Source organism: Entelurus aequoreus, linkage group LG27, assembly GCF_033978785.1.
Source record: "Entelurus aequoreus isolate RoL-2023_Sb linkage group LG27, RoL_Eaeq_v1.1, whole genome shotgun sequence".
Lineage (NCBI taxonomy): Eukaryota > Metazoa > Chordata > Actinopteri > Syngnathiformes > Syngnathidae > Entelurus > Entelurus aequoreus.
In genome coordinates this window covers 3109870-3137369 of record NC_084757.1, presented here as the reverse complement: position 1 = coordinate 3137369, position 27500 = coordinate 3109870, and the positions used below count along the sequence as shown (strand labels likewise).

The following is a 27500-nucleotide window of genomic DNA, read 5'->3' as shown; positions in this document are numbered from 1 at the left end:
CTTTTTAAAACCTGTGAAAACCCTTTCAGATTCCTCAGTAAATTCACCAAAACGCCAGTTTATTGTTATTAATTTTGTTTAGCTTCCGCAGCTAGCGGGTCTATGACGATGGCTTCTGTTTTGTTCGATCAGCCGTTTTACTGCACCGTTTGGAAACAATAAAGGTATGGAAATAAACATTTACAAAATATTTCCGTGTAAATAACTCATTTTACAAGTTTAGTTATCCGCGACTTATAGTCCAGTGCGACTAAATTTTAGAAAAATTAAAATTTTTCTAAAATTTAGTGGGTGCAGTAATTTTTTTAATGCCTCTGGACTTTAAATTAAATGCTTCTAAGGCCTTAAGTTTTGCAAAATCCATAAATATAATGCTTTTTAAAACCCTTGAAAACCCTTTCAAATTCCTCAGTAAATTCACCAAAACGCCAGTTTATTGTAATTAATTTTGTTTATCTTCCGCAGCTAGCGGGTCCATGACGTTGGCTTCTGTTTTGTCCGATCAGCCGTTTTACTGCACCGTTTGGAAACAATTAAGGTATGGAAATAAACATTTACTAAATATTTCTGTGTAAATAACTAATTTCACAAGTTTATTTATCCGCGACTTATAGTCAAGTGCGACTAATATATGAAAAATTAAAATGTTTCTAAAATTTAGTGGGTGCGGTAATTTTTTTAATGCCTCTGGACTTTAAATTAAATGCTTTTAAGGCCTTAAGTTTTGCAAAATCCATAAAATAACTTAATGCTTTTTAAAACCTGTGAAAACCCTTTCAAATTCCTCAGTAAATTCACCAAAACGCCAGTTTATTGTTATTAATTTTGTTTATCTTCCGCAGCTAGCGGGTCCATGACGTTGGCTTCTGTTTTGTTCGATCAGCCGTTTTACTGCACCGTTTGGAAACAATTAAGGTATGGAAATAAACATTTACAAAATATTTCCGTGTAAATAACTCATTTTACAAGTTTATTTATCCGTGACTTATAGTCCACTGCGACTAATATATGAAAAATTTAAATTTTTCTAAAATTTAGTGGGTGCGGTAATTTTTTTAATACCTCTGCACTTTAAATTAAATGCTTTTAAGGCCTTAAGTTTTGCAAAATCCATAAAATGACTTTTAATGCTTTTTAAAACCTGTGAAAAGCCTTTCAAATTCCTCAGTAAATTCACCAAAACGCCAGTTTATTGTTATTAATTTTGTTTATCTTCCGCGGCTAGCGGGTCCATGACGTTGGCTTCTGTTTTGTTCGATCAGCCGTTTTACTGCACCGTTTGGAAACAATTAAGGTATGGAAATAAACATTTACTAAATATTTCTGTGTAAATAACTCATTTCACAAGTTTATTTATCCGCGACTTATAGTCCAGTGCGACTAATATATGAAAAATTTAAATTTTTCTAAAATTTAGTGGGTGCGGTAATTTTTTTAATACCTCTGGACTTTAACTTAAATGCTTTTAAGGCCTTAAATTTGGCAAAATCCATAAATGTGATGCTTTTTAAAACCCGTGAAAAGCCTTTCAAACAGGACAAGACTTAGAGAACTATACACATTCTGTCAATGTCCAGCAAAAAAAGCAGCCGTGGACGGACGGCAGGAACCCGAGCAGACCTGGCCTGAGGGAGGGAGGGAGGGGGGGGGTCATTAAAAGAGGTGTGGCCTGATTGTATCAACATCAACACGCCATTAAAGCAATTACCAGCCCGCCACCAAAGAGCAGCGCCCGACATTGTCCGCTTCTGGAGGCCGTGTCGGCTCCCGGGAGGCCTGTGACTGGGGGGCTGGGTGACTGGGTGACTGGGGGGCTGGGGGGGGGGGGGGGGGGGGTTTAGATGGCGCAACCTGATCCTCGGCTCTGTGGCTCAGTGGAGGGATTGAGCCGGACAGCACTTAAGACCCCCCCCCCCCCCGCCCCCCCCGCTCAACAACAGGTTGAAAGACACACCTGCTGAACGCAAACCTGCAATCTGAGAAAAAACTTCTCACCTTTGCACCAAAGACCAAAACCCCAAAAGAGACACCAAGCTAGCGGTGTGCAACCGGCGGCAAAGGAGCTCGCCGGTTTAGCCGCCGTCAATCACAGCGCTTCGCTTTCACACACCCGCGTTTCGCTTTTGGTAAAAAAGCAATTTAAGGTAGAAATGGAACGAGCGACAATCCCGAATAAAAAGCATCAACTCCCATTCAAAGTTTGCCATCATTGCCAAAAGGAAGGCGGTGGCGGGCTTACCTCGCTGTACGGCGTGCTGGTGCCCGTCTCCAGGTACAACATGTTGGCGCTGAGATTGAGCAGAGCGGCTGCTGTTTGCTCCACCGGCTCCAGGGTTACCAGCAAAAAAATCTCTTCTCCGCACTCGACGGGAGGTTGGATGGCGAGACTACGTGGGACAGGCGGGAAGATCCTGCAGGATCCATGGGAGGGCTGCTATATAGCCTGGGGGGGAGGGGCCTAAGGAGCCACCTGTGAGGTACCTGAGTGAGTCCACACCCATCTCAGCGAGGTGAGGCTCCAGCACATTCCTCCACACGGCCATGAAGACCGAGCAGGTGACCTTTGGCGTCACAATCCTTCAGCTTGACTACGTGCTGCCAGAACCAGGACCAGGACCAGGACCAGGACTCAACCATCCAGCAGGAAGAACCGATCCGTGGCAACAAAAGGTCCAGTAACCACGAGAGGCAGCTTTAATGCTAGTTAGCATACCAATGAACCCCCCCGACCCCCGAGCTATGATGGTAACAACAATGTGACTCCTCCAGACGTCTTGTAGCCATCACAGATGAGCACTGGAGATTTCTTTGGGGAGCTAGCTGATGGTCATTAGCCTGCTATGCTAGCTGCTGGTCATTAGCCTGCTATGCTAGCTGCTGGTCATTAGCCTGCTATGCTAGCTGCTGGTCATTAGCCTGCTATGCTAGCTGCTGGTCATTAGTCTGCTATGCTAGCTGCTGGTCATTAGCCTGCTATGCTAGCTGCTGGTCATTAGTCTGCTATGCTAGCTGCTGGTCATTAGCCTGCTATGCTAGCTGCTGGTCATTAGCCTGCTATGCTAGCTGCTGGTCATTAGCCTGCTATGCTAGCTGCTGGTCATTAGCCTGCTATGCTAGCTGCCGGTCATTAGCCTGCTATGCTAGCTGCCGGTCATTAGCCTGCTATGCTAGCTGCCATTTATTAGCGTGCTATGCTATCTGCCGGTTATTAGCGTTCTCTGCTAGCTTTTGGTCATTAGCGTTCTATGCTAGCTGCCAGTTATTAGCGTTCTATGCTAGCTGCCAGTTACTAGCGTTCTATGCAAGCTGCCGGTCATTAGGGTTTAATTCTAGCTGTCAGTCATTAGCCTTCTATGCTAGCTGCCAGTTATTAGCGTTTAATTCTAGCTGTCAGTTGTTAGCCTTCTATGCCAGCTGCCAGTTTTTAGCGTTCTCTGCAAGCTGCCGGTCATTAAAGTTGAATTCTAGCTGTCAGTCATTAGCGTTTAATTCTAGCTGTCGGTCATTAGCCTTCTATGCTAGCTGCCAGTTATTAGCGTTCTCTGCAAGCTGCTGGTCATTAGGGTTTAATTCTAGCTGTCGGTCATTAGCCTTCTATGCTAACTGCCAGTTATTTACGTTCTCTGCTAGCCGTTGGTCATTTGCGTTCTCTGTGAGCTGCCAGTTGGTAGCGTACTATGCAAGCTGCTGGTCATTAGGGTGTATTCTAGCTGTCGGTCATTAGCGCTCTCTGCGAGCTGCCAGTTATTAGCGTTCTATGCTAGCTGCCGGTTGTTAGTGTTCTCTGCTGGCTGCCAGTTTTTAGCGTTCTCTGCGAGCTGCCAGTTATTAGCGTTCCATGCTAGCTGTCGGCCATTAGCGTTCTATGCCAGCTGACGTTTTTTATCGTTCTATGCCAGATGCCAGTTTTTTTAGTGTTCTCTGCTAGCTGCCAGTTATTTGCGTTCTCTGCTAGCTGCCGGCTATTAGCATTCTCTGCTAGCTGCCGGTTATTAGCGTTCTCTGCTAGCTGCCGGTTATTAGCGTTCTCTGCTAGCTGCCGGTTATTAGCGTTCTCTGCTAGCTGCCGTTTATTAGCGTTCTATGCTAGCTGTTGGTCATTAGCATTCTCTGCTGGCTGCCAGTTTTTAGCGTTCTCTGCGAGCTGCCAGTTATTAGCGTTCCATGCTAGCTGTCGGTCATTAGCGTTCTATGCCAGCAGACGTTTTTTATCGTTCTATGCCAGATGCCAGTTTTTTTAGTGTTCTCTGCTAGCTGCCAGTTATTTGCGTTCTCTGCTAGCTGCCGGTTATTAGCATTCTCTGCTAGCTGCCGGTTATTAGCATTCTCTGCTAGCTGCCGGTTATTAGCGTTCTCTGCTAGCTGCCGGTTATTAGCGTTCTATGCTAGCTGCTGGTTATTAGCGTTCTCTGCTAGCTGCCGGTTATTAGCGTTCTATGCTAGCTTCCGGTATTAGCGTTCTCTGCTAGCTGCCGGTTATTAGCGTTCTCTGCTAGCTGCCGGTTATTAGCGTTCTATGCTAGCTGCCGGTTATTAGCGCTCTCTGCTAGCTGCCGGTTATTAGCGTTCTATGCTAGCTGTTGGTCATTAGTGTTCTCTGCTAGCTGCCGGTTATTAGCGTTCTCTGCTAGCTGCCGGTTATTAGCGTTCTCTGCTAGCTGCCAGTTATTAGCGTTCTATGCTAGCTGTTGGTCATTAGTGTTCTCTGCGAGCTGCCAGTTATTAGCGTCTCTATGCTAGCTGTCGAATGTTAGCGTTCTTTGCTAGCTGCCGATTATTAGCGTTCTTTGCTAGCTGCAGGTCATTATCATATTTTTTTTAATTACAACATTTAATAATGAGCTGTCCAGTTCTTCTATCTTGTTTTAATATTTTCTATTTATCTTCACATTTCAAGTGCAACATAAAGTTGCAAGTCCAAGGCGTTAGATGGGAGTGGCGTTTAGGAAGTAGTCTTTGCCATCAAGCCGAGAGTCTCGTCTTTTGTGGAGTCGCACAGTAAATGTTGTACTTATTAAGCAACCGCTGTTTGATTTTAACGAGCATCTGAATTGTAGTTTTTATTGACACATTTTGAGAGGTTGAAATCGCCATGTAAAATCGCTAATGCTAACCAGTAGCACGTATATGGCATATCCAACGTAAATTAGCATCGAGCAAGTGCATCTTCAAAACAAACATTTATTTCAATATGAAAAAAAAAACCCATCCCGAAATCGTTTACTGATCTGCTGGAAGAAATCACATGACTAAGCTGCTCAAATGTCAGTAAAAAGACAAAATACAAAAGAAATGTTTCATTATTTCACTCTAAGAGCTTCTGTGCAGATGTAATGTGTTGGTTTAGGGGGGGGGGGGGGACTTGCCCTTTGGTCACAAGCATTTGAAAAGTGTCTGAGGACTTAAGACGGCTATGAGCCACACCCTTCTCACTGGGGGCCCGGGGGGGGGGGGGGGGGGGGGGGGGCTGGGGGGGCCTGGGGGGGTCAGCAGCACATGAACGCTTTAAAGGCTGTCAGGGCGATAATTAGCTGGCCTAAACAAACTTCTAATTATCTTCCAACAACACACTTAGAGTCCTCGACTTTGCAGCTGTGAATACTGTAACACTACATTAGTGTTACAGTATTCACTAATGTAGTTAGATCCACTATAGTGTCCATAGTGGATCTAACATAATAGTGTGAGAGTCCAGTCCATAGTGGATCTAACATAATAGTGAGAGTCCAGTCCATAGTGGATCTAACATAATAGTGTGAGAGTCCAGTCCATAGTGGATCTAACATAATAGTGTGAGAGTCCAGTCCATAGTGGATCTAACATAATAGTGTGAGAGTCCAGTCCATAGTGGATCTAACATAATAGTGTGACAGTCCAGTCCATAGTGGATCTAACATAATAGTGTGAGAGTCCAGTCCATAGTGGATCTAACATAATAGTGTGAGAGTCCAGTCCATAGTGGGTTAAACATTTAACATTTCTAACAATTTTGAACAGAAATATTTCATGCACATTCAGATAAATTCCTCAAATTTACAATTAAAAAAATGTTGGCCTGGGGCGGGGCTGTATATATGCGCACTAATTGACTGAAAGAGCACACACTTGGCGCGATGATGTCATGTTATCCATGGAAAAATGCATTTTTAGACCATATGATTTGCCTGAGCGGCTAGGAGACCCCGAGAGTAACAAGCGCTTGCCTTGTTGTCTTTCCATTAAGAACAATAAACTAGTTTTTAGTATAAGTTTGCTGGTTTCAAGAAATGTAATGCATATCATTATGTCAAGATAATGGCACTAGCATTTACTTCATTTCAGAATATTTTTCAACATATTGAGCAAAAAGGTCTCTTTTTTTTTATCTACCAAGAAAAGTGCACTTGTTATTAGTGAGAATATTCTTATTTTAAGGTGTTTTTAGGTTCATTGAAGTTAGCTAATTTGACTTGTTTTGGAAAGTTTTGATAAGCCAAATTTTCTTGTTCTATTGGTAGATAATTTTGCTTAGTTCAAATAAAATACCCCTCATTTTTGTATTTTTTTCTTGTTTTTGAACACTGACTTTTTGCAGTGTATCGGTTGATATCGGAATCGGTCATTAAGAGTTGGACAATATGGGGATACTGGCAAAAAAGTATGTATGTATGTGTATGTATATATGTGTATACATATGTATGTATATATGTATATGTTTATATATTAGGGCTGCAACAACTAATCTATTAAATCGATTAAAATCGATTATTAAAATAGTTGCCGATTAATTTAGTCATTGATTCGTTGAATCTATGCTATGCGCAGAGTTGTTGTTTTTTTTTAAATTAAATATATATATATATTTTTTATATAAACCTTTATTTATAAACTGCAACATTTAAAAACAGCTGAGAAACAATCATCAAAATAAGTATGGTGCCAGTATGCTATTTTTTTTCAATAAAATACTGGAAAGGATAGAAATGTAGTTTCGAGAGTAACAAGCGCTTGCCTTGTTGACTTTCCATTAAGAACAATAAACTAGTTTTTAGTATAAGTTTGCTGGTGTCAAGAAATGTAATGCATATCATTATGTCAAGATAATGGCACTAGCATTTACTTCATTTAAGAATATTTTTCAACATATTCAGCAAAAAGGTCTCATTTTTTTATCTACCAAGAAAAGTGCACTTGTTATTAGTGAGAATATTCTTATTTTAAAAGGTATTTTTGGGTTAATTGAGGTTAGCTAATTTTACTTGTTCTGGAAAGTTTTGACAAGCCAAATGTTCTTGTTCTATTGGCAGATAATTTTGCTTAGTTCAAATAAAATACCCCTCATTTTTGTATTTTTTTTCTTGTTTTTGAATACTGACTTTTTGCAGTGTATCGGTTGATATCGGAATCGGTCATTAAGAGTTAGACAATATGGGGATACTGGCAAAAAAAGTATGTATGTATGTGTATGTATATATGTGTATACATATGTATGTGTATATGTATATATATTAGGGCTGCAACAACTAATCTATTAAATCGATTATTAAAATAGTTGCCGATTAATTTAGTCATTGATTCGTTGAATCTATGCTATGCGCAGTGTTGTTGTTTTTTTTAAATTAAATATTTTATTTTATTTCTTTTATAAACCTTTATTTATAAACTGCAACATTTAAAAACAGCTGAGAAACAATCATCAAAATAAGTATGGTGCTAGTAGTATGCTATTTTTTTACAATAAAATACTGGAAAGGATAGAAATGTAGTTTCAAGAGTAACAAGCGCTTGCCTTGTTGACTTTCCATTAAGAACAATAAACTAGTTTTTAGTATAAGTTTGCTGGTTTCAAGAAATGTAATGCATATTATTATGTCAAGATAATGGCACTAGCATTTACTTCATTTAAGAATATTTTTCAACATATTGAGCAAAAAGGTCTCATTTTTTTTCTACCAAGAAAAGTGCACTTGTTATTAGTGAGAATATACTTATTTGAAGCTATTTTTGGGTTCATTGAGGTTAGCTAATTTTACTTGTTCTGGAAAGTCTTGACAAGCCAAATTTTCTTGTTCTATTGGTACATAATAGGGCTGCAACTAACGATTAATTTGATAATCGATTAATCTGTTGATTATTACTTCGATTAATCGATTAATAATTGGATAAAAGAGACAAACTACATTTCTATCCTTTCCAGTATTTTATTGAAAAAAACCAGCATACTGGCACCATACTTATTTTGATTATTGTTTCTCAGCTGTTTTGTACATGTTGCAGTTTATAAATAAAAGTTTATTTAAAAAAAAAAAAAAAAAAAAAAAAAAAAGCCTCTGCGCATGCGCATAGCATAGATCCAACGAATCGATGACTAAATTAATCGGCAACTATTTGTATAATCGATTTTAATCGATTTAATCGATTAGTTGTTGCAGCCCTAGTAGATAATTTTGCTTAGTTCAAATAAAATACCCCTCATTTTTGTATTTTTCCCCTTGTTTTTGAACACTGACTTTTTGCAGTGTATCGGTTGATATCGGAATCGGTCATTAAGAGTTGGACAATATGGGGATATTGGCAAAAAAAAAGCCATTATCGGACATCTCTAGAAAGCAGAGATGATACCTAATGACATATTATTTCCATCAGATGTGGCGTTTGACACCTGCCAGGTTCTGGGCAGAAAGCGGAAGGTTCCAGAAGGTTGCGGCTAACACAAACATGTAAGGAGATCTCTCAGTGTCGATGGAGTCACTCTGCCTCCCCCATGGCGTCCTGAAAGCTCAGCTGATCCGAGCGTTATCAGGGCGTCCCATCAGCTGTTTGGGGTAGGATATAGCGTTTCTTCTGCCGCATTCCTTACACGGGCCACACCACCCGCCCGTCCGTGAGCCTTTGCGAGCTGATGTGTTAAATTGTCGCCCCGCGGGGGGTTGGAGAAACTCACAAAAGGAATTTCAGATTCAACATAAAAACCCCTCCGCAATACAAATGGGCCCCCCCGGGGCCACTAAACACCTCCACCTGGGCGGACCAGGAACCGCGGAAGCGGCGTGCCTTGTGGATGTGGGCGTGGCCGTCACAGCAAAGTGGGGGCGGGGCCATTAATCACCCCCTCACCCCCCCCCCCCCCGGGGGTCATTACTCCGCCAAGCAGATGTATTTTATTCTGCCGTACGAGTTGGGAGCGTTTTAGTGGAAAGGGAAAGTCAACTTCTTGGCGGGGTCAAAGGTCAGCGTGAGATCATATCTGGACCCTGACAGACGGCGGCTCCTGATAACGCAGCATCAAGAGCGTCCGCGGGAAATTCCAAGCGAGTGGACGCTGCGTTGCACGACCTTTGGCGACCTTCACCTCCAGCACTCACCATGTTCTCATCAGTCAACCAACTTGTGGACTTTGAACGCAGACAAAATGGGGTTTTTTAACCGTAAAATCTATGCTTGTTGTTGTTGTAACCATGTCCTCATGTGTCATGTCTTTTTATTGTTCACACTATAATGTGCAATAATGTTGGACTGTGCAATATATCCCAAATGGCCTCTTGATAAGTGCAATAATACTGGACTGTGAAACACAATAATGTGCAATAACCTGTCAACTTACACCTCTATCACTTTATATATACCTTATATATATATATTATATATATATATATATATATATATATATATATATATATATATATATATATATATATATATATATATAATATATATATATATTAGGGCTGCAACAACTAATCGATTAAATCGATTAAAATCAATTATTAAAATAGTTGCTGATTAATTTAGTCATCGATTCGTTGGATCTATGCTATGTGCAGAGTTTTTATTTTATTATTATTATTTTTTATGATTTGTTTTATTTTTATTTTTTAATAAACCTTTATTTTTAAACTGCAACACTTACAAACAGCTGAGAAACAATAATCAAAATAAGTATGGTGATAGTATGCTGTTTTTTTTCCAATAAAATACTGGATATGATAGAAATTTAGTTTGTCTCTTTTATCCGATTATTAATCGATTAATCGAAGTAATAACCGACAGATTAATCGATTATCAAATTACTCGTTAGTTGCAGCCCTAATATATATATATATATGTATATATATGTATTTATATATATGTATATATATATATGTATGTATATATGTATATATACTGTATATATATATGTATGTATATGTGTATATGTATATATATGTGTGTATGTATGTATGTGTGTATGTATATATATATATATATATATATATATATATATATATATATATATATATATGTATGTATATACTGTATATGTGTATATATGTATGTATGTATGTGTATGTATATATGTGTATACATATGTATGTATATATGTATATGTATATAAATTAGGGCTGCAACAACTAATCTATTAAATCGATTAAAATCGATTATTAAAATAGTTGCCGATTAATTTAGTCATCGATTCGTTGGATCTATGCTATGCGCAGAGATTTTTTTATTTAATTTTATTTAATTTTTTAAATTTTTTTAAATAAACCTTTATTTATAAACTGCGACATTTACAAACAGCTGAGAAACAATAATCAAAAGAAGTATGGTGCCAGTATGCTGTTTTTTTTCAATAAAATACTGGAAAGGATAGAAATGTAGTTGATCTTTTATCCGATTATTAATCGATTAATCGAAGTAATAATCGGCAGACTAATCGATTATCAAATTAATCGTTAGTTGCAGCCCTAATATATATATATATATGTATATATGTGTGTATATAAAAATTGTATATGTATGTGTATGTATATGTATGTATGTGTATATATGTATATGTATGTGTATACTGTATGTATATATATGCATATGTATGACTATATGCATGTATATACAGTATATATATGTGTATATGTATGTATGTATGTATATATATATATATATGTATTAGGGCTGCAACTAACAACTAATTTGATCATCGATTAATCTGTCAATTATTACTTCGATTAATCGATTAATAATCGGATAAAAGAGACAAACTACATCTCTATCCTTTCCAGTATTTTATTTGGAAAAAAACAGCATACTGGCACCATACTTACTTTGATTGTTTCTCAGCTGTTTGTACATGTTGCAGTTTATAAATAAAGGTTTATAAAAAAAAAAAGAAAAAAAAAAAGAAAAGAAAAATTGCCTCTGCACATACCATAGATCCAACGAATCGATGACTAAATTAATCGCCAACTATTTTTATAATCGATTTAATCGATTAGTTGTTGCAGCCAAATATATACTGTATATGTGTGTATGGATGTGTATATAAAGTGAAGTGAAGTGAATTATATTTATATAGCGCTTTTCTCTAGTGACTCAAAGCGCTTTACATAGTGAAAGCCAATATCTAAGTTACATGTAAAGCAGTGTGGGTGGCACTGGGAGCAGGTGGGTAAAGCGTCTTGCCCAAGGACACAAAGGCAGTGACTAGGATGGGGATGGGGATCGAACCTGGAACCCTCGAGTTGCTGTACTGCCCCACGAAAGACAGCCATCCCAACTGTGGACTAAATAAATGAATAGAAGCACAACAAATAGACCAACAATGAGGATCTTGATTCAAAGTAAGATGCCTTCTAGTTCCTAATTATTCGATGATGACTTAACGAGCAGACTTCCTCCTCACGCTCCCAGGCCACCAGCCAGCCAGGAATGACAACAGAACAAAAATATGTGTGTTTAAAAAGAATCCCTTCTTTATACCTTTAGTTTTCCACCTCTTTTTGTGGCCTTGTGTGCATTATCCTTTCCATCCTTGTCCTTTCCATCCTTTGTAACTGAGCTACCGTGTGGAACAATTTCCCTCGTGGATCATTAAAGTTGGTCTAAGTCACATTCTGAGCATGAAAATCATGATGGACATGAAGCCATTATTTGTTGAGGTACGCCCACTCAGTGACGTGCATGAGTGACGCCCGGGGGGAGAAAAACCCCCAGCCAATGCCAGCGCAGGAAGGCGGGGCTTGTCCACGAAAACCAGGAGGAGTAATATAGTAATAGTAGGGGTGTAACTAGGGATGATACTCGAAACCGGTTTTCCCGGTTGTTTGATAAGGAAAGAACCGAGTCCTCGGACTGGAATCCCTTTTTGAGAACCGGTACCCGTTATCGAGACCACTATAGTAAAGGAAAAGAGTTGATTCTTTATTCGACCAGAAATGCTCCGTGTGACATCACAAGAAATGGCGTCACGTAGCTCAGTCATTAGGCGCAGATAGCGAAAGCAGGAAAACAATGGACGGGAAAAAGCGCTCCAAGGTGTAATAAAGTTCAAAACAAAAGGTATAATCCATCGAATAACTTTACTGAGAGATTTGAGCAGGGTACAAACACATGACCAACACTTTTACCACCAACCGGAAACATAGCAACCAGGCTAGCAACGCACCTCCTTTACGGCAGCTGTCACAACCTTCTTAAAACAACCGCAGCACATACATATATATACAACACATCTCCCTTTTTTAACTTTTGTTTTTCTTTCCTTGTAAACAAAACAAAATCACACCGTATATGTGTTGTCTGTCTAATTATAAATAATGCAGACGAGGCGTGTTGGCTGAGTTCTTGACGTTTACTTTCACAGGTGACGACATGCAACACTTTTCGGGGCTACCACGCATGCTCGTCACTCCCGTTGCATGCTGGGTAGTGTAGTTGTTATATTCTCTAGCTCATAACATTTTTCCCCCTATAAAGAAATAATGTTAACTCAATAAAGTGTATTTCTTTTTTTAGCTTTAACTTTTCATTTTTTTAGCATTGTAACCACATTTGCAAACAACTTTTCTCTTCATAGAATTTTCTTTCAATAAATAAAGTGCAAAAATGTCAAAGCATCATAACAAACAGTTATGTCAAATAGCAGCAGAAGTGCACTTTTTGGAGAGCTGTATTATTTTCAGTTTTGTGCCCAAGGGACTGATTTTATTTAACACTATATTATTATTTATACACCTATAGTGATCACAGAGACAGGTTGTTTTTGTGTTACTGTATATATTTGTTTCCCTGAAAAATCCCACTTAATATACTTTGGGTAACAACAGTCAATATTTATTTATTTATTAGATTTTATTTTTTTATTATATAATAAAAGTGAGCTTTTGTTAAACCAAATATTGTGTGTTTTTTTTCCATATACAACAACCTATCTGGACTCCATAAGAGAATCAATAAGGAATCGGTTCGATAAGAGGATTCGATATTAGGCTCGAACTCGATAATTCCTTATCAAACATCATCCCTAGGTGTAACGCTACACAAACATTTCGGTTCGGTACGTACCTCGGTTTAGAGGTCACGGTTCGGTTCATTTTCGGTACAGTAAGAAAATGACAAAGTATACATTTTTGGGTTATTTATAGAGATGTCTGATAATATCGGTCTGCCGATATTATCGGCCGATAAATGCGTTAAAATGTAATATCGGAAATTATCAGTATCGTTTTTTTTTAATTAAATCCACATAAAAAACACAAGATACACTTACAATTAGTGCACCAACCCAAAAAACCTCCCTCCCCCATTCACACTCATTCACACAAAAGGGTTGTTTCTTTCTGTTATTAATATTCTGGTTCCTACATTATATATCAATATATATCAATACAGTCTGCAAGGGATACAGTCCGTAAGCACACATGATTGTGCGTGCTGCTGCTCCACTAATAATACTAACCTTTAACACTTCATTTTACAAATTTTCATTAATTACTAGTTTCTATGTAACTGTTTTTATATTGTTTTACTTTCTTTTTTATTCAAGAAAATGTTTTTAATTTATTTATCTTATTTTATTTGATTCATTTTTTTAAAAAGTACCTTATCTTCACCATACCTGGTTGTCCAAATTAGGCATAATAATGTGTTAATTCCACGACTGTATATATCGGTTGATATCGGTATCGGTTGATATCGGTATCGGTTGATATCGGTATCGGTAATTAAAGACTTGGACAATATCGGCATATCGGATATCGGCAAAAAGCCATTATCGGACATCCCTAGTTAATTTACCAAATTTGCAAAATCTTCCACCAAAAATATTTTTCTTAGTGTAATATTTGATGTGAAGTAATGGGAACCTTGGATAGGTCAATAATTCATAATAACATTGATTTTGATTCAATATTATGTTTTGAGCAATGACTAATAAAACAGCTTTGTTTTATTAGTCAACATTGCAATTTTTCCTAAATTACATTTCACCTTTAAAGGCCTACTGAAAGCCACTACTAGCGACCACGCAGTCTGATAGTTTATATATCAATGATGAAATCTTAACATTGCAACACATGCCAATACGGCCGGGTTAACTTATAAAGTGACATTTTAAATTTGCCGCTAAACTTCCGGTTGAAAATTCCTTTGGAGGATGACGTATGCGCGTGACGTAGCCAGTAGAACACGGGTATGGCTTCCCCATTGAAGCCAATACGAAATAGCTCTGTTTTCATGTCATTATTCCACAGTATTCTGGACATCTGTGTTGGTGAATCTGTTGCAATTTGTTCATTGCATTATGGAGAAAGAAGCTGAGCAAGCAAAGAAGAAAGTCGGTGCGAAGCGGAGTATTTTGCGAGGGAAGTCAGCAACACAACACAGTCGGTGTTTCATTGTTTACATTCCCGAAAGATGCAGTCAAGATCGAAGAACTCGGACAACAGAGACTCTTACCAGGAGGACTTTGACTTTGTTAACAGACGCAGACACGATACCGTGAGATCGCTTCCAAACATTTGATCGCTTGCTATAACTAGCTCGAGCTAGGAGCTAGCATAACAAACACCTAGGTGTTTGTTATGCGGGATTAATTTGTGGCATATTAAATATAAGCCTGGTTGTGTTGTGGCTAATAGAGTATATATATGTCTTGTGTTTATTTACTGTTTTAGTCATTCCCAGCTGGATATCAGGTCCCACCCGCGCGCTTCCAAACATTTGATTGCTTGCCAGTACGTGCGTGTCATGTACGTAACTTTGATTAAATATATAAACTTTATGAACCTTGGGTTAGGTGAACGGTTCTTTCGGCTGAGTGAGTGTGTGTGTTGTGCAGGTGTTTGAATTGTATTGGCGGGTTATATATACGGGATCCCGTCCATATTACCCGCTCGAGCTATAACTAGCTCGAGCTAGTAGCTAGGAGCTAGGAGCTAGGAGCTAGCATAACAAACACCTAGGTGTTTTTATGCGGGATTAATTTGTGGCATATTAAATATAAGCCTGGTTGTGTTGTGGCTAATAGAGTATATATATGTCTTGTGTTTATTTACTGTTGTAGTCATTCCCAGCTGAATATCAGGTCACCCCCGGCTCTCACAGCATCTTCCCTATCTGAATAGCTTCAACTCCCCACTAGTCCTTCACTTGCATTTTCCTCATCCACAAATCTTTCATCCTCGCTCAAATTAATGGGGAAATCGTCGCTTTCTCGGTCCGAATCTCTCTCACTTCTGGCGGCCATCATTGTAAACAATAGGGAACTTTGCGTATATGTTCAACTGACTACTTCACGCTACTTCCGGTAGGGGCAAGCCTTTTTTTATCAGGGACCAAAAGTTGCGATCTTTATCGACGTTGTTCTATACTAAATCCTTTCAGCAAAAATATGGCAATATCGCGAAATGATCAAGTATGACACATAGAATAGATCTGCTATCCCCGTTTAAATTTAAAAAATTCATTTCAGTAGGCCTTTAAGCCAGGGGTGTCCAAACTTTTCCCACTGAGGGCCACACACGGAAAAATTAAAGCATGTAGGGGCCATTTTGATATTTTTCCTTTTTAAACCATAACAAAAAATATGGATTTATTTATTTATTTTACCTTTAGGGGTCCCGGGGACCATAAAGAGTCTCAGTCATTAAAATGTTAAAAATAAGTCAAATTATTATTATTTTTTATTTATTTAACGCTTACAGTAAATCTCTATATCAACTTCAAGTTGATATAAAGCAGGGGTGCTCATTACGTCGATCGCGATCTACCGGTCGATCGCGATCTACCGGTCGATCGCGATCTACCGGTCGATCGCGGAGGGTGTGTCAGTCGTTCGCCAGCCAGGCATTAAAAAAATAGTCCTAAAAATGAGCGATCATAAATCTTCACTATGACGTCACTTTCGTCACATGATTGACATTCATGGCACCCGAGGGTCTTCTGAGATGACGCTGGCTGCTGCCAGCTCATTATTAAGAAAAAATTACCGACAGGAAGGCGAGAAACACTTTTTATTTCAACAGACTCTGGCGCCGTACCTGTCGTCAAAACTCCAAAGACCGACTGCACAGTTCCTGCCTTCACAATAAAAGCTCTGCTTCATCCTGCCTGCGCTAAGAGTCTCAGAAAGCTGGCGTGCACAAGCTAGCAAGCTACGGAGTTTGCCGCCAATGTATTTCTTGTAAAGTGTATACAAAAGAGTACGGAAGCTGGACAAATAAGATGGCAAAAACCAACCACTTTCATGTGGAGTTGGACAGAAAGGAGGACTTTTTTTTCTCCTCCATTTGAAAATGTGGAAGTTATCAGCACCACCGTCTGATGCCAAGCAATGCAAGTCATCAGAATCAGGTAATACACCAACTTATATTCTTGTCTTCATGAAAGAAAGGAATCTATATGTGTTAAACATGCATGTATTATCATTAAACACCTTTAACTTGTTAACAATATTAACTATATGTGTTAAACATGTTTGCATTATCTTTAAACACCTTTAACTTGTTAACAATATTAACTATATGTATTAAACATTCTTGTATTATCATTAAACACCTATAATTTATTAACAATATTAACTACATGTGTTAAACATGCTTGCATTATCTTTAAACACCTTTAACTTGTTAACAATATTAACTATATGTATTAAACATTCTTGTATTATCATTAAACACCTATAATTTATTAACAATATTAACTATATGTGTTAAACATGCTTGCATTATCTTTAAACACCTTTAACTTGTTAAAAATATTAACTATATGTATTAAACATTCTTGTATTATCATTAAACACCTATAATTTATTAACAATATTAACTATATGTGTTAAACATGCTTGCATTATCATTAAACACCTTTAACTTGTTAACAAAAACATATATTTCATAAATAAGTAAATATAAATTATACATATGAATGAGGTAGATCCCCACGACTTGATCAATTGAAAAGTAGCTCGCCTGCAGAAAAAGTGTGAGCACCCCTGATATAAAGTAATTTAAAAAAAAAGGTTTTATGGCTTTTATGTCAAAAACAACTTTGTTTTTTATAGTAAAACTGAAATATGCAGTATTTAGTAATTAGAGCCCTAATAGATGAATTATGCATTGATTTTAATTCTTTAATATTTTTGAGTAATCACAGTAAAAAGATAAATACAATACCACCAAATATATTTGGGATCCAAAAGGTGCCCCACTCATAAAGTGATACATTTTTATTAGGTTTTGCTTTTACTTTCAACACTTAAGTTAGGAGATCAACTTCAGATATATCTGGCCATTTTACGTTTGAACTAGAGCTGCAACAACTAATCGATTAAATCGATTAAAATCGATTATTAAAATAGTTGCCGATTAATTTAGTCATCGATTCGTTGGATCTATGCTATATAGGCGCAGAGTTGTTTTTTTTTCTTCCAATAAACCTTTATTTATAAACTGCAACATTTACAAACAGCTGAGAAACAATAATCAAAATAAGTATGGTGCCAGTATGCTGTTTTTTTTCAATAAAATACTGGATAGGATAGAAATGTAGTTTGTCTCTTTTATCCGATTATTAATCGAAGTAATAATCGACAGATTAATCGATTATCACATTAATCGTTAGTTGCAGCCCTAGTTTGAACTATTATGTTGTTTGTTTTATGCTCTTTTGTCAAATAAAATGTTGATGTTTTTATATGGCAAATACACAATATATGTCATATTTACCACTTAAAACATTTTAAAGTGAAATATTTGAAGTAATTGGAGCCTTCAAAATAATTCATTATAACATGGATTTTTTTGTCATTATTTTTTTTTTTGAGCAATGGCAAAAAAAGAAAAATAAAGAAAGACAAAAGAAAAAAAAACAGCCTGCATGGCAGCTTTGTGTCAACATTACAACTTTTTCTAGTTAGATGTCACCTCATTCATTTTTATTTTTGCAATAGCATTTCCAGAATGTGTGGCTGGCCGGTAAACAAAGTCAAATCAAAGTGGAATATTTGATGTGAAGTAATGGGAACCTTTGATAGGTCAATAATTCATGATAACATTGATTTTGATTCAATATTATGTTTTGAGCAATGACAGTTTGAAAGAAAAAAAAACAGCTTTGTTTTATTAGTCAACATTGCAACTTTTTCTAAATTACATTTCACCTTGAAGCTTTTTTATTTCACTTTTGTTATGTTTTTGTTTATTTTAATAGTATTTTTAGAATGTGCCATGGGCCTTTAAAACATTAGCTGTGGGCCACAAATGGTAAAAAAAAAATGTTTTAAATTAATAATCTGCGTCCTTTCTGATTTCAATGCGTTAAAAAGACACAAAAAGTGCGTTAACGCCAACACTGCTTGACAGTATAACAAAATAAGTCACACTTATATTCTGTAACATTCACAGTTTTGGGAAAAAAAATTGCAGAGGTAGAAATATTCAAAATAACCTCTTGTATATAATGTGAACATAAATAATGCCTCAAAACAAGTTAATTAAATTTAAACAAAAAACAGCAGACGAGCTCTCGCCCTGCACAGCTGTTTTGTGCTTTGTAGTGTGGATATGGGCTAGTAGATCTTTGGCCCCTTTATTTGCCACAGATACATACGTTCCTGCTTTGCACACAGTGCATTCTGCTTCCCATGTGTCACGGCCAGGACGGCATTTCTTGTTTCCATGTCTCTCTCTCCACTCACTAGCTCTCTCGCTCCGTGTCTCAGCCCCTCCCTCACGAATGTTGCTAGGTGTGCGCACCTTCAGTTTTGGTTTTTTTAACCCCTTCTTAATTTAACCCTGTACGTACGTTGAAAATACACGCAACCCTAATTCAAAATGCCGGACATTTGAGGCATTTAAGAAACCCCGCCCGGACACCCCCGCAAAAGAGGACATGTCCGGGGAAAAGAGGACGTATGGTCAGCCTGGTTACACCCCTAAGTAATAGTAAATAGTGATAGTCATTTAGCCGGCAAAAGTGTCCGCCAGCGTTCTCATGCGACTTTTTCCATGCGCACGGCAAAGTTTGGTACTTACAGCGAGCGTCTGGTCCGGCTGGTGCATGGTGATGCAGTCCATGCTGATCTGGATGGTGTTCCCCGCAGAGCCGTGAGTCGGACCCTCGCTGTAGACTGAATGTATGGTGGATCTGGACACAGACAGGCAAGCATTACCACAATGTAGGGCTGGGCGGTAAAACCGTATCGCCATAGACTAGGGTTGTACGGTATACCGGTACTAGTATAGTATGGTGCTACTAATGAATCAAAAACGGTACTATACTCTGTTTGAAAAGTACCACTTCCCCATCTTTGATTTTTTTTGGTTTCTTTTACAGGCATGACGTCGTGACATTGCTGGTTTTACCAGCAGAGGAGCATGTTCAGCAGCGCGCACACACAGAGTACTTACAAGCAGACTCTGCTTTAAGTCCTCAACTTATCCGGGATTTTACGTTTCCGTCTGAGAAGTATTGAGAGTAATCCTTCTAAGCAGCATTTTAAATGATGCTATTTAGGATATGTTGTTTCTGTTCCCGTCTAATAACTGACGCTAATATTCACGTTCATAGGATGCTAGTTAGCTGGTAGATCTTTGTGTTATAAATGTTCTATATAATGTTTTACAGATGAGATCACTGAACGGTTGCTTTGTCCAAGAGGCTAATGTACTCCATTTCAACGAGTGACCTGTTAGTCCAGTTACTTGGTATCCCATTTAAACGTAGCTACACTGCAAAAAGTGAAATGTAAGTAAGATGAAATATCTCAAATAAGGGTGATTTTTGGTTATTTTCTGTCTGATAAGATAATTCTTCTCACCAAGCAGATTTGATGTTAGAGTGTTTTACTTGTTTTAAGTGTTTTGATCCTAAATGATCTCAGTAAGATATTACAGCTTGTTGCTGAGATTTGATGAGCTATATTGAGTAAAACATGCTTGAAACTATTTTGGTCCAAATGTCCAAAACACACCCAGCAATGGTGCACAGGAAGGCATGGAAGAAGAGGGGGAAAAGGCGGACTAAATGGTCAAAATTCCCAATTTTGACCAAAATACCTCCCCGGGTTCCAGTCCCACGAGTCCCGCCGCCGACCGCACAAGTCCCGGGATGCAAAAAATGTCCAAAACGCGCCCAGCAAAGTCCCACGGGGAGGGGGGAGAAAAGTGAGAAAAGTCGTTAAAAGTCCCCAAAAATGTTCAAAATACCTACCCAGGTTCGAGTCCCACAAGTCCCGGGATGCCCAAAATGTCCATAACACACCCAGCAAAGTCCCACGGGGAGGGGGGATAAAAGTTGCAAAAGTCAGCAAAAGTCCCAAAAATTTTCAAAATACCTACCCAGGTTGGAGTCCCACATGGAACGAACCCGGGTGTGATTTTTGGACATTTTACCGACTTTTCTCACTTTTCTACCCGCCTTCCCGTGGGACTTTGCTGGGTGTGTTTTGGACATTTTACCGACTTTTCTCACTTTTCTCCCTGCCTTCCCGTGGGACTTTGGTGGGCGCGTTTTGGACAATTTGGGCATCCTGGCCGGCGGCGGGACTTGTGGGACTCGAACCTGGGTAGGTATTTTCAACATTTTTAGGGACTTTTGCTGGACTCGCCTGGGTGTGTTATGGACATTTTGGGCATCCCGGGACTTGTGCGGCCATACATAAGATTTTATGTTAGAGTGTTTTACTTGTTTTAAGTGTTTTGGTCCTAAATGATCTCAGTAAGATATTACAGCTTGTTGCTGAGATTTGATGAGCTATATTGAGTAAAACATGCTTGAAACTAGAATATCAAGTGTTGCAAAGCTGTGTCATCAACACTCACAAGTATAAAACTACTTTTTCAAAGTTATAATTTCTTATTTCAAGCATTAAAAAAAAAATCACGACTTTGACACAATTGTGTCTCATAATTAAAACAGATGACGGCCAAATGGACTTTGCTGTTTTATTTTCAATGAAACAATAGAAAACAGGTACTCATATAGTAGTACAGTTGGCACAGTACAGTAAACTGACAGTTAATATTTAAACATTTAACATTTTGTAACAATTTTGAACAGAAATAATTCATGCAAATTCAGATGAATTCTTTAAAATTACAATTAAAAAAATTGTGGCCGGGGGCGGGGCTGTATATATGTGCACTAATTGACTGAAAGAGCACGCCCTTGGTGCGATGATGTCATGTTATCCATGGAAAAATGCATTTTTAGACCACATGATTTGCCTGAGCGGCTAGGAGACCCCGAGAGTAACAAGCGCTTGCCTTGTTGCCTTTCATTAAGAACAATAAACTAGTTTTTAGTATAAGTTTGCTGGTTTGAAGAAATGTAATGCATATCATTATGTCAAGATAATGGCACTAGCATTTACTTCATTTAAGAATATTTTTCAACATATTCAGCAAAAAGGTCTTCTTTTTTTTTTCTACCAAGAAAAATGCACTTAGTGAGAATATACTTATTTGAAGGTATTTTTGGGTTCATTGAGGTTAGCTAATTTTACTTGTTTTGGAAAGTCTTGACAAGTCAAATTTTCTTGTTCTATTGGTAGATAATTTTGCTTAGTTCAAATAAAATACCCCTCATTTTTGTATTTTTTTCTTGTTTTTGAACACTGACTTTTTGCAGTGCATATGTTGTTTTTGTTCCCGTCTAATAATTGACGGTAATATTCTTTCCTCCACGTTCATAGGATGCTAGTTAGCTGGTTTACCTGTCTATGTAGATCTTTGTGTTATAAATGTTCTATCACAGGGGTCACCAACGCGGTGCCCGCGGGCACCAGGTAGCCCGTAAGGACCAGATGAGTAGCCCGCTGGCCTGTTCTAAAAATAGCTCAAATAGCAGCACTTACCAGTGAGCTGCATCTATTTTTTAAATTGTATTTATTTACTAGCAAGCTGGTCTCGCTTTGCCCGACATTTTTAATTCTAAGAGAGACAAAACTCAAATAGAATTTGAAAATCCAAGAAAATATTTAAAGACTTGGTTTTCACTTGTTTAGATAAATTCATAATTTTTTTTTACTTTGCTTCTTATAACTTTCAGAAAGACAATTTTAGAGAAAAAATACAACCTTAAAAATGATTTTAGGATTTTTAAACACATATACCTTTTTACCTTTTAAATTCCTTCCTCTTCTTTCCCGACAATTTAAATCGATGTTCAAGTAAATTTATTTTTTTTATTGTAAAGAATAATAAATACATTTTAATTTAATTCTTCATTTTAGCGTCTGTTTTTTCGACGAAGAATATTTGTGAAATATTTCTTCAACTTTATTATGATTAAAATTCAAAAAAATTATTCTGGCAAATCTAGAAAATCTGTAGAATCAAATTTAAATCTTATTTCAAAGTCTTTTGAATTTCTTTTAAAATTTTTGTTCTGGAAAATCTAGAAGAAATAATGATTTGTCTTTGTTAGAAATATAGCTTGGTCCAATTTGTTATATATTCTAACAAAGTGGAGATTGGATTTTAACCTATTTAAAACATGTCATCAAAATTCTAAAATTAATCTTAATCAGGAAAAATTAGTAATGATGTTCCATAAATTATTTTTTAATTTTTTAAAAAAGATTCGAATTAGCTAGTTTTTCTCTTCTTATTTTCGGTTGAATTTTGAATTTTAAAGAGTCGAAATTGAAGATAAACTATGTTTCAAAATTTAATTGTCATTTTTTTCGTGTTTTCTCCTCTTTTAAACCGTTCCATTAAGTGTAAATATCATTAATTATTAATAATAACATAGAGTTAAAGGTAAATTGAGCAAATTGGCTATTTCTGGCAATTTATTTAAGTGTGTATCAAACTGGTAGCCCTTCGCATTAATCAGTACCCAAGAAGTAGCTCTTGGTTTCAAAAAGGTTGGTGACCCCTGCTCTATATAATGCAGGGGTCCCCAAACTACGGCCCGCGGGCCAGATCCGGCCCGCCAGCGTCCAAAATCCGGCCCGCAGGTAGTACCCAGTAAAAAATAAAAAAAATAAAAAAAATAAAATAATAATAATTTAATCTGTTCTTTTTCACCCATCCATCAATCCATTTTCTACCGCTTGTTACTGAGTCTCCTAGGCATATACGGCACGCCAGCGTCCAAAATCCGGCCCGCGCGGAGTCCCGACTAAAAAAAAAAAAAAAAGGGCATCTATAAATTTTTTTTCATCTGTCCTTATTCGCCCATCCATCGATCCATTTTCTACCACTTGTTTTTGGGTCTCAAGCAAATCATATTGTCTAAAAATGCATTTTCCCAGCGGTAACGGGACGTCATCACGCTTGCGCCATAAAGGCGGCAAGTGCGCAATCTTTTTAGTCAATTAGTGCACGAGGAGAAAAAATGGCGAAATCGTTGGGGAAACATAAATTAGACTCCGAGTGTAGAGTTTTGAAACATCAGTGGACATATGACTTTTGTTCAGTTTACGGAAAAGACCGTTTGGATTGTATTTGTTTATATATATATATATATATATATATATATATATATATATATATATATATATACATATATATATATATAGCAGGGCCCCCGGTTCAAAAAGTTTGGGGACCCCTGATATAATGTTTTACAGATGGGATCACTCAACGGTTGCTTCGTCCAAGAGTCTAATGCAGGGGTCACCAACCTTTTTGAAAGCAAGAGCTACTTCTTGGGTAGTGATTAATGCGAAGGGCTACCAGTTTGATACACACTTAAATAAATTGCCAGAAATAGCCAATTTGCTCAATTTACCTTTAACTCTATGTTATTATTAATAATTAATGATATTTACACTTAATTGAACGGTTTAAAAGAGGAGAAAACACGAAAAAAATGACTATTAAATTTTGAAACATAGTTTATCTTCAATTTCGACTCTTTAAAATTCAAAATTCAACCGAAAAAAGAAGAAGAGAAAAACTAGCTAATTCGAATCACTTTGAAAATTGATTAAGGTTAATTTTAGAATTTTGATGACACGTTTTGAATAGGTTAAAATCCAATCTACACTTTGTTAGAATATATAACAAATTGGACCAAGCGATGAGGTGGCGACTTGTCCAGGGTGTATCCCGCCTTCCGCCCAGCGCCCCCGCGACCCCAAAGGGAATAAGCGGTAAAAAATGGATGGATGGATGGATGGATGGACCAAGCTATATTTCTAATAAAGACAAATCATTATTTTTTCTAGATTTTCCAGAACAAAAATTTTAAAAGAAATTCAAAAGACTTTGAGATAAGATTTAAATTTGATTCTACAGATTTTCTAGATTTGCCAGAATAATTTTTTGGAATTTTAATCATAATAAGTTTGAAGAAATATTTCACAAATATTCTTTGTCGAAAAAACAGAAGCTAAAATGAAGAATTAAATTACAATGTATTTATTATTCTTTACAATAGAAAAAATACATTTACTTGAACATTGATTTAAATTGTCAGGAAAGAAGAGGAAGGAATTTAAAAGGTAAAAAGGTATATGTGTCTAAAAATCCTAAAATCATTTTTAAGGTTGTATTTTTTTCTCCAAAATTGTCTTTCTGAAAGTTATAAGAAGCAAAGTAAAAAAATGAATGAATTTATTTAAACAAGTGAAGACCAAGTCTTTAAAATATTTTCTTGGATTTTCAAATTCTATTTGAGTTTTGTCTCTCTTAGAATTAAAAATGTCGGGCAAAGCGAGACCAGCTTGCTAGTAAATAAATACAATTTAAAAAATAGAGGCAGCTCACTGGTAAGTGCTGCTATTTGAGCTATTTTTAGAACAGGCCAGCGGGCTACTCATCTGGTCCTTACGGGCTACCTGGTGCCCGCGGGCACCGTGTTGGTGACCCCTGGTCTAATGTATTCCACTTGAAGGAGTGACTTGTTAGTGGAGTTACTTGGTATCCCATTTAAACTTAGCTAGTGGCAGCAGGTGTGAGAAAGTTAACGGAGAAAAAAGCACTGGTCAGTTCAGTAAAAAAACTCACAAGCCATGATCGACTCGTCCGTGACTTGATTTCATGACCGTGTCTCTTGGGTAACGCATTTATTTTGGTGGGTGTTGACTTCCTGTTAGCTATGTTGACTCGGGTGTGGTAGGTTTGTGCCGGCGGACAAGAAGGAGAACTCACTGGTCCAACATGTCGAAGAGTTGGTTGAAGACGTCCTGGCTCAGGAGCTCGGCCGTCGGCGTGGACTGACTGTGGGGCGCGGCGCCGAGGAAGGGCCCGTCTCTCCAGGACAAGCGGGACGAGGGCTCCCGGAGTCTGCGGGGGGAGGGGGGGAGGAGAGGGCGGTTTAGAACGGTCCTCGGTCAGACGCTCGTCTTTCAAAAGAGCAGTAAGCCGCCGACTTCCAGGATAAAACGCTGTTGTCGTGCGGGCGGGGGAGGGGGGGGGGGTGGGTGGCCACCCAGCTAGGGGGGGAGAGAGAGACCAGGACTATTGTGGAGGAGTCATCCTGCATAATAGTGAATATTTGTCCTGCACATAATGCACCATTCACACTTTGACCTGAAACATTACACCTGCTTCACAGCTCACAGCGCCATTGTTGCTGCTCAAGTGGCGCACGCTGACAACACCCCCCCTCCCCCGAGACAGACGGATTCCAACACCACCACCCCCGCCGACAACACGCCAATGTAAGTTGTGGTTGGAGTACAGCTGGACAGGCAATGTGAAGCTGGTACTATTTAGGGCCTGAGTGGAATTCCCCTTCCTGTCAACAAACAGCAATATTCCATCATGACAACATTTTATGTCTGCATCCAACATATATACATACTGTAAATACATAGTCATCATAAGAATGTGTATATATATATATATATATATATATATATATATATATATATATATATATATATTTATATGTCTTAATTAGATTATTTAAAAAAATAGTGCTCAATACCGTGGTAGAGCGCAATATATATATGTGTGATTTTTTCCACACACACACACACATATATATATATATATATATATATATATATATATATATATATATATATATATACACACATATGCATCAAACATATATACTGTAAATACATAGTCATCATAAGAATGTATATATTAGGGCTGCAACTAACGATTAATTTGATAATCGATTAATCTGTCGATTATTACTTCGATTAATCGATTAATAATCGGCTAAAAGAGACAAACTACATTTCTATCTTTTCCAGTATTTTATTGAAAAAAAACCCAGCATACTGGCACCATATTTATTTTGATTATTGTTTCTCAGCTGTTTGTACATGTTGCAGTTTATAAATAAAGGTTTATTTAAAAAAAAAGAAAGAAAAAAAAAAGCCTGTGCGCATGCGCATAGATCCAACGAATCGATGACTAAATTAATCGGCAACTATTTTTATAATCGATTTTAATCGATTAGTTGTTGCAGCCCTAGTGTATATATATATATATATATATATATATATATATATATATATATATATATATATATATATATATATATGTACACATATGCATCAAACATATATACTGTAAATACATAGTCATCATTAGGATGTATATATATGTATATATATACACAGTATATATATATATATATATATATATATATATATATATGTACACATATGCATCAAACATATATACTGTAAATACATAGTCATCATTAGGATGTATATATATGTATATATATACACAGTATATATATATATATATATATATATATATATATATATGTACACATATGCATCAAACATATATACTGTAAATACATAGTCATCATTAGGATGTATATATATGTATATATATACACAGTATATATATATATATATATATATATATATATATGTACACATATGCATCAAACATATATACTGTAAATACATAGTCATCATTAGGATGTATATATATGTATATATATACACAGTATATATATATATATATATATATATATATATATATATATATATATATATATATATATATATATATATATATATATATATATATATATATATATATATATATAGTAGGGGTGTTGGAAAAAATCAATTTGAATTCGAATCGCGATTCTCACGTTGTGCGATTCAGAATCGATTCTCATTTTTAAAAAAATCGATTTTTTAAAATGTATTTATTTATTTAAATTATTATTATTATTATTTTTCTTTTAATTAATCAGTCCAACAAAACAATACACAGCAATACCGTAACAATGCAATCCAATTCCAAAAGCAAAGCCGAGCCAGCAACACTCAGAAGTGCAATAAACAGAGCAATTGAGAGGAGACACAAACACCACACAGAACAAACCAAAAG

General features: G+C 36.9%; 1 protein-coding gene across 5 annotated transcripts in view; it reads right to left on the bottom strand.

The window, feature by feature from the left end:
- The window catches only part of LOC133644195 (tumor protein 63-like), a 498490-nt gene that overhangs the window by 90964 nt on the left and 380026 nt on the right, over positions 1–27500 (bottom strand). For 3 of the 5 annotated variants that reach the window (XM_062038537.1, XM_062038538.1, XM_062038541.1), the window contains exons 2-3: positions 25335–25469; positions 19266–19377 (exon numbers count right to left, since the gene is read on the bottom strand). The exons of 1 other annotated variant lie outside the window; for it this stretch is intronic. In XM_062038537.1, the coding sequence (XP_061894521.1) occupies positions 19266–19377; positions 25335–25469 (247 nt within the window). Of the gene's footprint in view, positions 1–2239; positions 2393–19265; positions 19378–25334; positions 25470–27500 lie in introns of those variants that run through there. One more of the 5 variants, XM_062038539.1, reaches the window with a different exon arrangement.